At 37.2% G+C, this 17,466-nt stretch overlaps 1 protein-coding gene across 4 annotated transcripts in view; it reads left to right on the top strand.

Moving 5' to 3' along the window:
- Nucleotides 1-1,255: 1,255 nt before the first annotated feature.
- MMS22L (MMS22 like, DNA repair protein) overlaps nucleotides 1,256-17,466 on the top strand; it is a 151,252-nt gene continuing 135,041 nt past the window's right edge. For 2 of the 4 annotated variants that reach the window (XM_008978091.5, XM_055113966.2), the window contains exons 1-8: nucleotides 1,256-1,478; nucleotides 1,970-2,209; nucleotides 3,164-3,289; nucleotides 5,649-5,698; nucleotides 11,490-11,577; nucleotides 11,671-11,848; nucleotides 14,561-14,651; nucleotides 16,521-16,651. In XM_008978091.5, coding sequence (XP_008976339.3) covers nucleotides 2,046-2,209; nucleotides 3,164-3,289; nucleotides 5,649-5,698; nucleotides 11,490-11,577; nucleotides 11,671-11,848; nucleotides 14,561-14,651; nucleotides 16,521-16,651 — 828 coding nt within the window. In that variant the 5' untranslated portion in view covers nucleotides 1,256-1,478; nucleotides 1,970-2,045. The remainder of the gene's footprint in view (nucleotides 1,479-1,969; nucleotides 2,210-3,163; nucleotides 3,290-5,648; nucleotides 5,699-11,489; nucleotides 11,578-11,670; nucleotides 11,849-14,560; nucleotides 14,652-16,520; nucleotides 16,652-17,466) is intronic. The other 2 variants (XM_055113967.2, XM_055113965.2) reach the window with 2 other exon arrangements.

The following is a 17,466-nucleotide window of genomic DNA, read 5'->3' as shown; positions in this document are numbered from 1 at the left end:
GTGTGTGTGTGTGTGTGTGTGTGTGTGTGTGTGTGTGCAGAGAGAGAGGAGGGAGGCTTAACCAAAGATTCTGAGTACTATGATAAATACAGAGATACTCAAATTTTCTTCTTTTGTTGATTTTTGACAGTTTGCGTCTTTTAAGGAATTTGTCCATTTCACCTATGCTTATTGGCATAAAAATGTTCATAATGTTCTTTTAATATCCTTGTCCTTTTAATGACTAAATTTCATAGTGATGAAACCTTTTTAATTCCTGATACTGATAATTTGTTTATTTTCTTTATCAGTTTGGGTAGGGGGTTTATCAATTATATTGCTCTTTTAGAAAAACAACTTTTGCATGTATTTGCTTCCATTTATTTCATCCCATTTATTTCTACTATTTATCATTTCATTCATTTTGCTTGCTTTGGTTTCAATATGCTGGGGGTTTTTTCTAGTTACTTAAGACAAAAGTTTATTGAATTGAGTTCTTCTTTTTAATGTAAGCAGGTACTGTTACAAATTTTAGTGTTTTCATTTTAATTTAATTCAACGTATTTTCTAATTTTCCTGTGATTTTTCCTGATTCACAGGTTAGTTAGAAGTATGATTCTTAATTTCCAAATATTTAGAGTATTTCAAGTATCTACTTTATTTCTAGTTTAATGCCATTATGATCAGACTATACACTTTGTACGATTTAAATCTTTTTAAAGTTGATGACATTTGTTTTATGGCTAGGAATATGGTATCGCTTAGTGAATGTTTCATGTGCACTTGACAGGAGTGTGTATTCTGCTATTGTTGGGTTGGTCACCTATAAACGTCAATTAGGTCAAGTTGATTAGTGCTTTCCAAGTTTTCCATATCCATACTAATTTTCTGTCTACTTGTTCCATCTGTTACAGAGAAAATTCATTGTTGCACTTGCCTGCCTCACAGTCCATGGACAAAAGGCATCTGCATTCTAACAGGAGTTGCTGGCCCCAGAGCGGGAAGAGGGGACGGCGCGACTGTGGGTGTGAACGAGGCACTCACTTCGCACTCACTGGAGTAAATCTCTTCTCTTTGGTCCGGCCAGAGGATAAACCCATAGTCCTTAAATCCTCTCCTCCGCCTCAGCAGCAGTTCTGCTTTTTTTTTTTTTTACCAGGCCCCGCCTTTCAGCCGAACGCACCAATTAAAGGTACAAAAAAAAAAGTTTCTCAGTACCTCGTCCCGGGCTGACGGACTCTCGCGAGAATTCGTGGAGCTCCGACTGTTTCCCCGCAGATATCGCGAGGCGATTGGTAGCCGGGGGAGGGCTGCGCCGTGGCCCCGCCTTTCCGGAGCGCGGGCGCGCGGTGGCGGGAATTTCGCCTGTTTGCGGTTTAGACCCCAAAGATTCCTGTTGGTGGTCTGGGTCACAGGAGGCAGGTTTCGGGAGCTGGAAATGTGAGCGGGTACGACAGGCACCGCGGGTAACCGACGCCCCGGGTCCTTGCTGCAGCCAGGTACGCGGGATACCGGCACCCCGCCTTCTCCGCCCGAGTGCTGCCGGGCGTGGGCCTGGTGGGTCTCGCCTCCTCCTTGGAGGGTCGGGGTTGGCTCTAGGGATTGCTTTCCTAATTTCCACCCCGAGCCGGGGAGGGAGCGTTCTCCACCCTGCTGCTGGGAAACGGGCGGAGAGTGGTTTAGAAACGTTGCGGAGGGCGCAGTTCTAGGCAAGCCCGGGACGCTATGTCCTGCAGACATTTCTTTGCTTTTCACCTTGTCCTGGGCTGCAGAGCCCGACTTAGTGGCCGGATTTCGAGGTCCCTGCCACAGCCAGTTGGTTGTGCATTTTGTCTTAAGTTCTGACAGCCTTGATGGGCGGAGCGGCGAGGGGGAATTGGGAATTTGGCCTCTGGGTTTGTTCGTTTGTTTTTCCTTCCTGCTGGCGGACGTCTTGAGAACTTTCTGAAGTAATCCCCACTCTCTCGGCCCCACCCCCACTCCCCCACAGGAATCTCTTCACACCTTCTCTTTGGAGCCCTTAATGATACGACGAACCCCAAGTGTTTCAGAACATGAAGTAAACAATGGAGAACTGTTCTGCTGCATCGACGTTCCTGACTGACAGCTTAGAGCTGGAGCTGGGGACGGAATGGTGCAAACCTCCTTACTTTTCTTGTGCTGTTGACAACAGAGGAGGAGGAAAACATTTTTCTGGAGAATCCTACCTCTGCAGCGGAGCCCTTAAGCGGTAGGTAAAACTCAGAGACATTTTCCCTCATCTGATTATTCACCAGTTTTTTAGGAATGTTAGTTATTTCAGCCCATTAAACTTTGGTGTTCACCAAGTCATGTTTTATAAATCAGCTTAGTATATCATAAGGGTACAAATGATTATCAGTTCTGCTGGCTTCTTGGTAAGGGCATATCTAAAGTATTTGGGGTATTAGGGAAAACTTCCTTGGTAACCGATGTTCCCTTACTGTAGGGAGCTGGGCACTAATTTTTCTTCTACTTAAAATGAATTCCTAACTATCTGAGCCTTTTGCAATGGTATTTCCTTCTAAAGAGTGTGATAATATTCTAGAGCTTTCCAGTAATTTTTAAGAGAGACAAACATTTTTTATTGCCCCTGTTCCTTCTAATCCTACCTACACATATAGAAGTGTATAGACTTATTTTGCCTTGGGCAGGTACATATATATTACAGTAAAACTGCTGTTCTTGAAATATTTTGGTAATACCTGCTGAGGCAGTTTCAGTCAGGAAACTATTTTTGTTGACCTTATAGTTGTACCTTGTTAGAAACCTTAAATAGAATACTCAACTTCATTAGTTGGATACTATTCTCCAGACATGGCTCAGAATAACTGTTAGCAGTTTTAAAATTAAATGTCCCCTCAAAGGATGAAATTCTACAACTGAAGACTACTGGTGAAGACAGGCAGAAATATGTTTTTTAGAATTCTTGTTGATGTTTCCTCTTAAGTTACATTACACTTTAGTCGTACATTTTATCAATATAGAAGATTGACGTTTTAATACAGTCTAGCTATTGTAATCTTGAATGTGTAAACTACCAAGGCATTTTCTGACTTTTTATACATGTTATGTATAATATGGATTCAAATAATGTAAAGAAAAGAGCCGTCGTATTATGGTACTTAGTATACTTTTTATGAGATTAAAACAATTTTCATTTCAGATTGATTTTGAATCTTGACCCTTTACCAACTAATTTTGAAGAAGATACCTTGGAAATATTTGGCATTCAGTGGGTTACTGAAACAGCATTAGTGAATTCATCTAGAGAACTCTTTCATTTATTCAGGTATTTCTTCGGTTTAACTTTCTGTGAGTGTAGGTGTTGTTCACTTTTGTAAATTACATTGTTGGGTGGCTTCTAATACTGATATTACAAAAGGCCAGGGGAATTGTGCTGGTTGCTCACTTGATTATCTTACCAGTAACAATAATCAAGCAGCAATGCCTGATGAGTAATGGTTTTAATGAATTGCATTTTATTTTCAGAATCTTTATTCTTTGCATTTGACACATGTATTGACAAATATTTAAGGCTTTGAACTATAATTTTTAGAAGAAAATTAAAATATTTTTGTTGTGCAGTAGCCATAGGCTTTCAGTGATCTTTAGAGTATGGTCTTTCCAAATAAATTGTTTAGACTGTGTAATAGAAATATTAATTATTTGGACAACGTTTAAAATTTTTTTAATGAAAAATTTTAAGCATACACAAAATAATAATATAATGAACATCCATATACCCTCCTTCAGTTGCAGTAAACAACAACGTTTTATTACATTTCCTTCATCTGTCTTGTCTCCTCTTCTTTTGGCCTAAGTATTTGTAGGGAAATCCTAGGCATCATGTCATTTCACCCATAAATACTTCAGTATGAATTTCTTAAAAATACGTGCTTTTTAAAAACGATGAGGACGGCCAGGCGCGGTGGCTCATGCTTGTAATCCCAGCACTTTGGGAGGCTGAGGCGGGCAGACCACGAGGTCGGGAGTTCGAGACCAGCCTGACCAACACGGTGAAACCCCTTCTCTACTAAAAATACAAAAATTAGCCAGGCGTGATGGCGCGCATCTGTAATCCCAGCTACTCAGGAGGCTGAGGCAGGAGAACTGCTTGAACCCAGGAGGCGGAGGTTGCAGTGATTCGAGATTGCCCACTGTACTCCAGCCTGGGTGACAGAGCGAGACTCTGTCTCAAAAAAAAAATCATCTCAATTAATAAAAATTAAAGTTCTTCATTATCATTTAAGACACAGTTCATATTCAGATTTTAGGTAATTTTAAACAGGAGTCAGTTATTGAAAGCTAATTATTCCAAAACACAGTAAAAATCTATATGTGATACATTTAAAGGAAAATGGAGAGGTGGAAGGAATTCTCTTACCATCATCCCATGAAACCTTTTGAAGAGACTTAACTGTATCTACGCCATGTCATACGTTTTATTGATAGAACAGGCTCAGTGAGTGATCCTCTGTAATCCTGAACATTACAGAATGAGCGAGTCTTTATCTAGGACATAGGTTATAAATATGGGTTAATTTTTGAAGAGTTTGAAATCAACTAGGAAGAATAGCAAGAAATTACTATCAGGAATTAAGATGGAACATGATAAATAACAGCTTTCCTTGATACTTTAGTCTACATTATTCCTTTTTTGAACTTCTATTGTATAACTGTATGATACAGTTTAAAATTTTATTATGTAACAGTTAACCTAGAATGTTTTATGTATCTTAAACTTCTTTTTTTTTTTTTTTGAGAGGGTGTCTCGCACTGTCACCCCGGCTGGAGTGCAGTGGGGTGATCTTGGCTCACTGCAACTTCCGCCTCCCGAGTTTAAGCGCTTCTTTGCCTCAGCTTCCCGAGTAGCTCGGATTACAGGGTCCCCCCACCATGCCCGGCTAATTTTTGTGTATTTTTAGTAGAGATGGGGGTCTCACCATGCTGGCCAGGCTGGTCTTGAATTCCTGACCTCAGGTGTTCCACCTGCCTTGGCCTCCCAAAGTGCTAGGATTACAGGCGGGAGCCACTGCACCCCATCTTAAACTTCTTTTTTTTTTGAGATGGAGTCTTGCTCTGTCGCCCAGGCTGGAGTGCAGTGATGCAATCTCTGCTTACTGCAAGCTCCAGCTCCTGGGTTCACGCCATTCTCCTGCCTCAGCCTCCCGAGCAGCTGGGACTACAGGCGTCCGCCACCATGCCAGGCTAATTTTTTCGTATTTTTAGTAGAGACAGGGTTTCACCATGTTTGCCAGGATGGTCACGATCTCCTGACCTCGTAATCTGCCCGCCTCAGCCTCCCAAAGTGCTGGGATTACAGGCAAGAGCCACCACGCCTGGCCGTAAACTTAAAGATATAAACAGTATCTTGCTGATGGTGAAGTCTATGGTATTTGAAATAATTTTTGAGATATATGCAGTCTTTAATAGATAATTTTGGAAGGTGAGGCAAAGATGTATTTTATCTTTTCTTAAAGTTTTCATTACCTGAAGCTGATCCTTTAATTAACATTCACAAGGTATTAATCATCATCCCCAAATAAAAGAGGTATTAAAGCTGTGTAATTTGGAAACATTGTCCATGTAATTGTTACATGCTTTAAAGTGTTCTAAAATTAACTCTCACCTTACATTTTTAAAATTAGGCAACAACTGTACAACTTGGAAACCTTGTTACAGTCCAGTTGTGATTTTGGTAAGTTTAAGGTGTGTTTAATGCGAAAGGGAATGGTGCTCCATTATAGTGAGTTGCACATGGGTCCATGATGGTATAATTGGCATATCATGATAATACAGAGGAAGCATTAGGCCAGAAGTTTACAAATTTAGTGTTCAGAAAAGTATGACTTTTTAAATTTTGTTGTAGCTGAGATATATAGTATTTTCCCAAATGTGTAGATTTTAAAGGTAAAACCGACTTAAGGAAGCTAAACTTCTCTGAAGAGAATTAGTACTTGTTTTGGAGGTAGGGAGTGGGATAGAGAACTTAAATGAGAACTAAAAAGTGCCAGACCTCATGCTGTCTTCTTGATTTTCTTTTCTGCTTTCTGCTTTTGTGTTTGCTTTTGGTGTGAGATGGATTACTGATTTTTTTTTCTTTTGTTTAGATTGGTATAGTTGTTTTTTTGTTTTTGTTTTTTTTGTTTTTGATAGGGAGTTCTGCTCTTTTGTCCAGGCTGGAGTGCAAGGGTGCCATCTCAGCTCACTGTAACCTCTGCCCCCGGGTTCAAGTGATTCTCCTGCCTCAGCCTCCCGAGTAGCTGGGATTATAGGCACCTGCCACCACCCCCAGCTAATTTTTGTATTTTTAGTAGAGATGGGATTTTGCCATTTTGGCCAGGCTGATCTCAAACTCCTGACCTCAAGTGATCCCCTGCCTTGGCCTCCTGAAGTGCTAGGATTACAGGCATGAGCCACCGCATGTATAGCTAAGGTAATAAAGGGAATTGAAGGGCAGTGTGTTTTAGTGCAGTCTGGCTGCTTCTCCTTTCTAGTAATTTTGGTGCAGTGCAGTGTTTAGAATCATGGCCTTGTCACCCTGGCTTCCAACCCTAGCTAATTGTGGGTCTTACATCAAGTAATAGTTCTAACTTTGTTGAGCGTGTTAAGTGCTTAACACAGTGTCTACCATTATTGATGCCTAGCAACCAAAGACTACCTGGAACACTTTTGGTCAAACAGAGGTTTATTAGATTATGAAAAAAGGAAAAATACACATTGCAAGGAGAAGCTGGGGCTTGTCAGTAAGAGGGAGTAGGAAGGGACTTGTGATATGTTTGGGGCTCATTCTGGTGATTTTCTGTAGGGCTTAAGGGGGATAAGGCTATATTCTGGATTGGATGCTGTTAATTAGCAGGGGCAATTTGAAGAGTGGGTATTTTAATTTTTATCTAGGAGGTGAGACAAACAAAGGGAGGGTCCTAATTAGTAAAAAAGTATTGTCCTGGTCACTGGAAGAGGGAGGATGTGTTTTTTTGTTCATTTTTTGTGTGTGTGTGTGTTTTGTTTGGAGTGTGTGTGATTGCATAGTGCCATGTTTTGTATTCAGACATGGTTACAGAGGTTTTGTTTTTGTCTTGTTTCACTGTAATGGAGTGGCCCTGTATCATTATTATTTATTATGATTATTATTATTTTTTGAGATGGAGTCTCGCTCTGTCACCCAGGCTGGAGTGCAGTGGCATGATTTTGGCCCACTGCAACCTCCAGCCCCCTGGGTTCAAGCAATTCTCCTGCCTCAGCCTCCTGAGTAGCTGGGATTACAGGCGCACACCACCACACCTGGGTAATTTTTGTATTTTTAGTGGAGATGGGGTTTCACCATGTTGGTCAGGCTGGTGTCGAACTCCTGACCTTGTGATCCACCCACCTCGGCCTCCCAAAGTGCTGGGATTACAGGCGTGAGCCACTGTGCCTGGACTATTTTTTATGTTTTATGAAAATTGTTTATTTTCAGTAGGGGATACCATGGCCTAGCTGTTAGCTATCAGTTTTTAGGCTGTTTTATATTTTTTGTTTTCTTAGTATGTTACATGATTTGTAAATGTTAAGTATTATTGTTTCATTATCATCTGATGGGTCCCTGGTTCATGCCAGGTACTTTGCAAGGTACTTACGAATCAAAGAGGAAAAATCTGCTGATGAGTTTGCAGTTGTGTAGACAGCTAGACATGCAAGCATACGTCAGCTTGGTAAATGAAAAGGTACGGTGATAAAGGAATGTACAAGCTGCTGTGGAAGCCAAGGGCTTTGTCTATCTGTGAGCTCCTCACTAAATGATGCCAGATCTGGGTCTTCACAGATGGGAAGAAATTAGCTAGGCAAAAGATTTGGGAAAAGTTTTTCGGACAGGAAGAATTCCAGGCAGAAAAAAATAAAACTGTATAAACAAAGACGTGATGTGTGTAAAAACATAAAAGTTTAGAGAGCATGGATTAAATATTAATTACATATGGTTGGATCAGAATGTGTGTGAGTGATGAATTTGGAAGGGATGAAAGCAGAGTTGGCTTTGTAAACCATGACAGAGAGTATGATTTTTATTTTGGAACTCCTGTGGAGCCACTAAAAGATTATAGTGGAAAGAACCAAAATACCTTTACGTAGAATAACCTAAGTAAATTGGGTTCATGGAAGGCATTTATTATGATAGATTATTATTATTACACTTATTAACCTGAAACCACTGCAGTGGACTATTTGTTAAGATGGTTGGTTGTTACACTGACATTTTGGCTGTTTTTGTTGCTTAAGAAAGCTTTTAATGACAGATTTTGGACAAGTTAGTGGTGTTAAATATTATCCATACATGAACATGTCCCTGCCATGTAGCTGTGTTCATTAACTTGTGTAGCTACCCTTGGACCTCAGCTATGCCAACAAGTCCCTATGTAGTTACTTACTGCCAGATGAGTATAGTTCTTGTTCTAGTCATTATGCTTCCAGGGTTAATTTCCAGTTGAGACAGAATAACATACGTAATGACATGTTTTGCTGACAGCTGTTTTTTTTTCCCTCTTTCCCTCTCTTTGTCTCTGTCTCGAGACAGGGTCTCACTCCATCGCCCAGGCTGGAGTGCAGTGGTGCGATCATGACTCACTTCAGCCTTGACCTCCTGGGCTCAAGCAGATCCTTCCATCTCAGCTTCCCAAGTAGCTGAGACTACAGGCTCACGCCATCATGCCTGACTCATATTTTAGTTTTTTGTAGAGATAAGGTCTCACTATGTTGCCAAGACTGGTCTCAAACTTCTGGGCTCAAGTGATCCTCCCGCCTTGGCCTCCCAAAGTGCTAGCATTATAGGTATCAGCCACCACACTCAGCCAAGAGCTATTCTTAAATATAATTGTTGGTGTTACCCTGTCTCAGCTATTGTGTGTGTGTTTTTTTTCTCTAGACATTCCTTATGGATTTTTTAAAATGTCTTCTGTTTCTGACTTCATGCTTGTTTTCATCCATCTTGAATATATGGAGTATACTTTATAACCACTGTTGTTGCTGCTATTAACAATTCTTCTTTTTGAGAGGGAATCTTGCTCTGTCACCAGGCTGGAGTGCAGTGGCGCCATCTCGGCTTACTGCAACCTCTGACTCCCTGGTTCAAGCAATTTTCCTGCCTCAGCCTTCCGAGTAGCTGGGATTACAGGCACACGCCACCACGCCCAGCTAATTTTTGTATTTTTAGTAGAGACAGGGTTTCATCATGTTGGCCAGGATGATCTTGATCTCCTGACCTCGTGATTCGCCTGCCTCAGCCTCCCAAAGTGCTGGGATTACAGGCGTGAGCCACCACGCCCGGCCAATAATTCTTTTATCACTGTCATTTCTGAAACTATTTGTATTGATTAGTTTTTCCCCTGATTCTGTGATGTATTTTTCTGCTTCTTTGAATATATAGTAATGTTTTATTGTTAGATGAACATTGTGGGTTTCACATTGTTGCTTTCTGGATTTTTATTCCTTAAACTAGATGTTGAATTTTGTTCTGGGTCGCTATTGTGTAGTTGTAATCCACTGGCTCTTTTTGAGGCTTGTTTTAAATTTTGGTAGGACTTCTATAAAGCAGCCTTTAATGTTAATTTAGCCTAGTAAATTAGCCTAGTAAGGCTTTGAGAATTCTTTCTCGTGCGTAGTCTATTATGAGATTTTTTTTCATGCTTGCTGGTGAGAACTTGAACTATTACCTGGCTTGTGTACTCTTTATAGGGAATTGTTTTCTGGTGTTTTTCCCTGGCCTTGGGTAATATTTTTCATGCTTGAACAGATCAATACTTAAATCTCAGAGGGACCCTTCTGTACCCTTCCAGAACTCTATTTTGTATAGCTTCTTTCTTCTTGGGTACTTTTGCCCTGCAAATTTGGACTTCCCTAAACTTGGATCCCATATCTCCTCATCTCAAAGAGTGAGTTGGGCTGTATTTGGGTTCTCTTCCTCATATTGAAGCCTGGAAACTGTCTCTAGGTGGGGAGCTGGTGCAGTTGTAGGGCTCAGATTCTCTCTGGGAGAGCAATCTTATATTGTCTTGTGTCCAGAGCCTGAAAACTTGCTTGACGTAATTTTTATGGTTTTCAGCTTTACAGTGGGAGATGGAGCAATCTGATTATTTTACTCCATCTTGCCTGGATGCAGATGTTCATTGCAGTTATTTTTAAGAGAGTACTGCCTTAATGGGCCAAGAATTGTGAAAATTGGGATGATATGACTTTTTATGGGTGAAATAAAGCCATAAAAATGCAGTTTAATATGGAGGTATTTACACAACTGCTTCACACTTATGCTCCTATTCTGCCACAGTAGTGGCATGATTGTTCATTTGAATTAAACTTTAGTTTCATGTTTAGTATGGCTGTAAATTTGTAGCCTATAATTCTCTCATGTTTTCTTTGCTTTTGTTTACTAGATTGTCTCTTACTCATTCTCTATATAATGATTATCAGTGTTTTGCCCATAGTAACTACCTAGATAATTATTGCTGATATAAATGCTGAAGTAAGTGAGGGAAAGCTGACATGGAGTGAGGTTGGGAGAAAGGCGGCAAGTATTAAAAGGTCGTTCAGAGCTTTATAAATTATTATTAGGAGTTTTGATTTTATTCTAAATATAATAGGTATTCTTTCAAGAGTTTTGACTTGGGAACAAGATAAATTGATATACATTTTAAGCAGATTTTTTAGTGTATAGGGGGACAAAAGAGAGCATGGAAAGACCTGTGAAGAGTGAGTGCTATTGTGGTGGTTTAAGTGTTTATAGGGAAAATGGATAGTTTCAGTGTATATTTGGTTATAAACTTAATAGGACTCTGAAGGATTAGATATGAGGTTAAAGGAAATGCAAGAATCAAGAACCATATAGGCTACTGGTGGCACCATTTTATGAAAGGCTGAAAACAAGGACAGCATGAACAGGTTTTGAAAGAAATCAAAGGAGGTATTATTTGCAGTGTCTGAGCAATCCAAGTATAGGTGTTAGGCAGTTTAACACGGAAGGTCTGGAGTGCAAAGGAGAGATGTGGGTTGTAGATAACCCTTTTAGAGTCATTATCATTTATTAATAAAGGAACTGATGAGATCATACATATGGGAAGAGATATACAGAGAGTAGAGGATTCAGGACTGAGTCTTGAAGAGACCATATTAATAATAGAATTGAGGAGGAGGAGCCAATAAAAGAGGTAGGACAAAGGATACATGAGGAAGAAAGAAGACTGTCATTATCTGGCACCATGAAGCCAGGTGTAGCTAGTGCTACTGTGGGAGCAAGTTACTTGAGGGTAGGCACTGTCTATTAGATTGGGCAATGTGGGTTTGATTGGTGACTTTAATAAGAGCATTTTTTGAGGAGTAGCGGGGAGCAAGAACCATAAGAGAATGTTTAATATAAAATGTTACAAGATAGAGAATTGCTGCCAGTATGGCTTACAACATTTTTTGTCACTGCCCATGATAATTATTTGAACTATGATTAACATTGTCTATTTTGGTTTCAGGGAAGGTATCAACTCTACACTGCAAAGCAGACAATATTAGGCAGCAGTGTGTACTATTTCTCCATTATGTTAAAGTTTTCATCTTCAGGTAGGATATCAGATGAGTATTTTGATCACTGCATGAATTTCTGTGTGTATTCACACAGACTCTAGTTGTTTATTTTATCTAATTATTTTTTAGGTATCTGAAAGTACAGAATGCTGAGAGTCATGTTCCTGTCCATCCTTATGAGGCTTTGGAGGCTCAACTTCCCTCAGTGTTGATTGATGAGCTTCATGGATTACTCTTGTATATTGGACACCTATCTGAACTTCCCAGTGTTAATATAGGAGCATTTGTAAATCAAAACCAGATTAAGGTTTGACTTGTTTCATTTAATTTTTAAATTATCAGCTTTTTCTCCCCACAAGGAGTATTCATTCAAGAAGGAGAGAAATTAGTCAGAATTACAGCTCTGGAACCTGACTGCCTGAGTTGAAATTCTTGCCCCCCATCCGCCTTTTATTAATTGTGTGCTTTTGGGCAAATGACACCCCAGCCTCCCCATCTGTGTAATTCTTACGACTTACCAGAATCATTGGATGAATTAAATAAATTCATATACATGAAGTTATTAAAACATAGTAGTCATTGAATCAGTAGCTATTCTCTTGATTTATGACAGTATAAATGTCTGAAAATTTTAAAGCAAATGAAATAATCTTTATTTTCTGAAATTTTTATCATATATTACAGTAAGATTCAAGATCAGCTTATAAAAAAAACTTTCAAGACCACATCATTATGTGTATTCTGACTTTTGAGGCCTTTTTGGAATGTGATTAAGATTGTTTTGACTGTGCCCTTTTTTTCCTACCTGTGATAATCATTCCCTCTGAAGTTTGGTTTTTAAAAATTTATATTGTTACCGTGCCTAGCTTTTACAGATAAGTAAGAGATTCTGCCTATGAAAATGGGAGCTTATATGAATAACAAATTATGGTAATTCACAGTGAGATTCCCTGAAGTCTCAACCCCTTTCATTATATTTGACTTTACCGTTTTGAATAATATTTACTCTTTATGAACATATCTTTGTTAAAATATAAAAACAGCTAAGCATGGTAGCTCATGCCTGTAATCCCAACACTTTGGGTGGCTGAGGCAGGAGGATTGTTTGAATCCAGGATTTGAGACCAGCTTGGGCAACATAGCGAGACCCCATTTCTACAAAAAATTAAAAAGTTAGTCCAGTGTGGTGGCACATACCTTGTAGTCCCAGCTACTCAGGAGGTCGAGGTCGGGGGATCCCTTGAACTCAGGAGGTTGAGGCTGTGGTGAGACATGATTGCACCACTGCATTCCAGCCTGGATGACAGAGCAAGACCCTATCTCAAGAAATAAAATAAGTAGAATTAAGTGTTTACATATTTATGTGAAATGAAGCAGAAACAAGTTGACTTTTTCATCAGAGATCAATATATGTAATAATAAAAGCAAAGTTCTAACTGAATTTACAAGTTAATATATCTAATCGATAGAAAACAAATAGGTAATTGCTTTTAATTACATCATTTAATAAAAAGATTCATGAGTAGATTGTTGAGGGAGGGATATTTTCCTTACTAGTTTCTGTAAATTGGACTGGTTTTTATTTTCTGGTTATCCATCAAATATGTAAGAAATAAAAATGAATAATTTATATAGCAGCAGAAATAAAAATTTGTGCACTAGGGTCCTCAAACTAGGTTTTGCCTTTCATAGGCTTTTTAATAGGCAGACTTGAAAAGATAGGTTATTTGAAGCTCAGAAGACTAAATTTTTAAAGCAGGGGAACTTTACAGTCTTCAAAAAATAAAAAATCACACACTAAAATACTGTTCTTTTCTGAAACAAAAAAGCATAATAAAATAAAAAGCATCTTTCAAGACTTTATATATTTGTTATAACAGTCTTGTATATGAAATGTCTTGTTTTAATTGGTACTTCCAGTTGAGCTTCTTTTATTATTTTTTAGGAACTCTCTAGATATATATTAGTTGTTCAGAATTATGTATTGCAAATATTTTATTTACTTTTTCATCAAGTAAGCTGACTTTCTAGGTCGATTTGAATTTTTTAGATAGTTATTTTTTCCATTTTTTGTTTTATCTATGCTGTTAAAATATTTTGATTGTTGCTTTTATTTCTTTAATTCATGTTATTTTTAAACATGCAGTGAGGTGAGAAGTCTAACTTTAGTTTCTTGCAAAGTTAAAAATCTTATTTTTTATTGAATGACCCATACTTTTCCCATCGATTTCAGATGACACATAAATTTATTTGTCTTCTCTGTTCTTGCTGTCTGTTATCTATTTCTGTCCCAATATTGTTTTGTCAGTGTAGCATTTTATTTTGTTTGTATACCTAATAAGGCAGGTCTACTCTTCATCATTCTTTCTATTTGTTTTAATGGAACATGTTATGTCATTGTATTTATTTTTATAGTGATGCTAAATGCTGACAGGAGGAAGGTTATTGATAACCCAGTATAACACAATACTTGAAAGTGCTGGGTTTTGACTCAGATAGAATTGAGTTTGAATACTAATACATGAATTGAGAGGTAAATTTTTTCACCTCTTTTAACTTCTGTTTCTTAATGAGATGACAGTAATGTCTACATGACAGTCTAAAGTTCTTTTGTTAAAATATTTTATAGGAGTTCCTGGGTACTCATACATTAAAAAAAATTTCCTAGCTAAATTCTAAAACAAAATTATGAAAATACGTGTTAAAAAATTCTTTTACTGCCTTGCAGCTGTAGTAGAATCAGAGGTTGGTTGGAAGGTACCTTTACTATACAAGTCTATTCAGCAGCCCCAAGGTGGGTTTGTCTTAAACCAACAAATGAAAATATTTCCTGCTTTCAAAGATCTTCAGTGAAAGAATCCTCTAATGAACAAGACAGAGGTTTTCCCTGAGCTTTTGAATAGTGGCAGGTTAATTGGTTCTTTATCCTTGTGTTTATGGAGGAGTATTGTGACATGCTATGAAATACCTAGTAAAATATTAATGAATTCTCAATCACAGTTGATAATGTCATCCACAGCTTTTTCCACCATCATGGCATTTATTACATCTCCACTTGGATATACATTGGCTGGTGCTAGAAATTCTTTACATGCTGGGTGAAAAATTGAGTAAGTTTATGGATTTATGATTTATATTCTTTTTAAAATCAGCTTTTATTGCTTTTTAAAATTACATAACTAATAAGTGCTTTCTGATATTTAAAAAAAAATCAAATAGTAAACAAAGTATGAAGTAAAAGTTTTACTCCTTTTTTTCCAGAGATAACTATTGGGAACAGCTTGGTTTATCTTTCCATGTTTACTTTCTATCTGTTAGTATACATATATAGAAACTCATAGGTAAAATTTTGTTTTTGTTTTTAACCACAGATATGATCATCATACTGTTCAGTGTGATCTTTCATTTATCAGTGTTTTAGCGATCTGTTTATGTTAGTACCTATAGTTCTACTTTATCCATTTAAAGGCTGCATGTTATGGTTCTACTATATTTAGCCATGCCTATTTTTAAACATTGAAGTTACTTTCATTTTTTGATTTTACAAATCATTTTTCACTGAACACCCTTGTGTATAGATATATATCTTTAATCTGTGTACAAGTTATTCTGTAAAATATTCTTAGAAGTAGAGTGGCACATTGTAGTTTTAATATGTATATGCTGCTCTTTTGCTGAATAGTAAGTCCTGCTGATATATAGGCATTAACTGTAGTGTGCCTTTACTTCATACTCTTGCCAGTAGTTGATATTATCAATTATATTTTATTTTTTGCCAGCTAACATGTGAAAAATGAAATGGCTTTTTTTTATCTGCAATTTCTTGGTTACTAGTGAAGTTGAACATCTTTACGTTTTATTGTCTATATTTGCTTTATTAATTACTCATTGTATTTTGCAAATTTTCCTCTTTTTTTAGTAGGAGTTTATACATATTATGGATAAATATCTTTTATCCTTGTGGATATGTTGCCCATTTATTTCTTGATGTTGCTCTTTGGCATTTTTAAGTTCCATTGGCAACCTGTCACTTAGGTTGTAAAGATGTCTATTACTCCTACACCTGCTTTTCTGTTAATAAATACATACGTATATATGTCTATATATGTATATACTTACATATATTCATACACAGAAACATACAAAGATGTACACCAGTATATAATTTCCTCTCTCATGTGGACTCTGTATTTCACATTAATATATTCTTAGAGTAATACTCAAGTGGACTTATTCTGATAAGTATAAATTTTGATTATCTATTACCTTGGTTTGCTCTATTTTATGCCATAAAACAATTGCATGGGATCAGTTTATCAGTATTTGTTAAAAGAATAATGTTTTAAAGGCTTTGTTGGTTAGAAATGTGGATGAAGATTTTATGTTGTTCTCCCTCTTTTTTTTTTAAGTTGTGTTGCATTAATGCTTCTTAAAGATAGACTTATTAGGAAAAGAGAAGTTTATTAGATGTGTTACTTGGAAGAATTAGAAACTTTTGGGCTGGACGTGGTGGCTCACGCCTGTAATCCCAGCACTTTGGGAGGCCAAGGCGGGCAGATCACAAGGTCAGGAGATTGAGACCATCCTGGCTAACACGGTGAAACCCCGTCTCTACTAAAAATACAAAAACAGAATTAGACAGGCAAGGTGGCAGGCGCCTGTAGCCCCAGCTACTTGGGAGGCTGAGGCGGGAGGATGGCCTGAACCTGGGAGGTGGAGCTTGCAGTTATCTGAGATCGCGTCACTGCACTCCAGCCTGGGTGACAGAGACCTCGCCTCAAAAAAAAAAAAAGAAACTTTTGAAGATAATGTTTATCAGTGCTCATATGAGAAAGTTGTCCTCAAATTCAAATTTTATTTGCAAAAAAAATTAAAAACTGTATGTTTTAGTTTTGTTACAATTTAAAGATGTACAGTCACTTTTTCCTTTCTGACTTAGTAAAATCTGTATTTTAAAACTATTTTTATTACATTTTCAGAACAAGTTGTATATGGTCATCAGTTTATGAATCTGGCAAGTGACAATTTAACCAATATCAGCCTATTTGAAGAACATTGTGAAACTCTCCTTTGTGATTTAATAAGCCTGTCACTCAACAGGTATGACAAGGTAATGCTTTAAGAGTTTGTATTTTTGAGACTTAAAGACAGTATTCGGTCCTTAATGCATGTCGTTTAATCTGTAAGAATTTAATCTAAAATGGTTTATATGTTCTAATTTTATATTTAGTTGCTATTATCTGGGAGCTGAAAGGGAAAACAATTTTTATTTAAACATCTAAAAGAGGCTGGAATTGGTGTTTTAGAGCTTTTCTTTTTTGCTTTTTTTTTTTTTAAGAAAAATAGCCTTTTCTATTTTGACAAAAATAAATAAATAAAAATGATGTTTACCGAAATCACTGGAAGCCTAATTTCTATCCAAATAGTAGAGGCCAGCTCTTTAATAATGTATTGTATTACTGTTGTGTAGTAATAAAATAAATGCTTACTTAAAGTTACTTTACACATTTTAAGAGAGGATTTTCTTGCTTGTTTTCATAAAAGGTCTCGAATCTGGGTAAAATTATGTGTTTTTATTAAATTGTGTTTATCATAGAGTGTTTAATGGAGACAGTGATTTAAAGGTGCTACAGAACATGTTCATTTTTAAGTAGTATAAATGTTTATAGAGTATTATCTGTGATTTTAGATTACAAGCGTAAAGACTGTTTTTGGGAAATCAAGATTGAGGGAAAAGGAGTTTTATAATTTTTCAAAATTTAGATTTTTTTATGCATTATCAATATTTTTACAATTTAGTGTGTATGTGTATTAGTGGATTAACCAGATATGACAGAATGATAACTTTTAAATATTTATTTATTTTTGATAATTGACAAAATTATATATATTTATCATATACATCATGTTTTGATATGTGTATAC

This window comes from Pan paniscus, chromosome 5, assembly GCF_029289425.2.
Source record: "Pan paniscus chromosome 5, NHGRI_mPanPan1-v2.0_pri, whole genome shotgun sequence".
NCBI lineage: Eukaryota > Metazoa > Chordata > Mammalia > Primates > Hominidae > Pan > Pan paniscus.
This window is presented reverse-complemented; position numbering and strand designations above follow the sequence as displayed.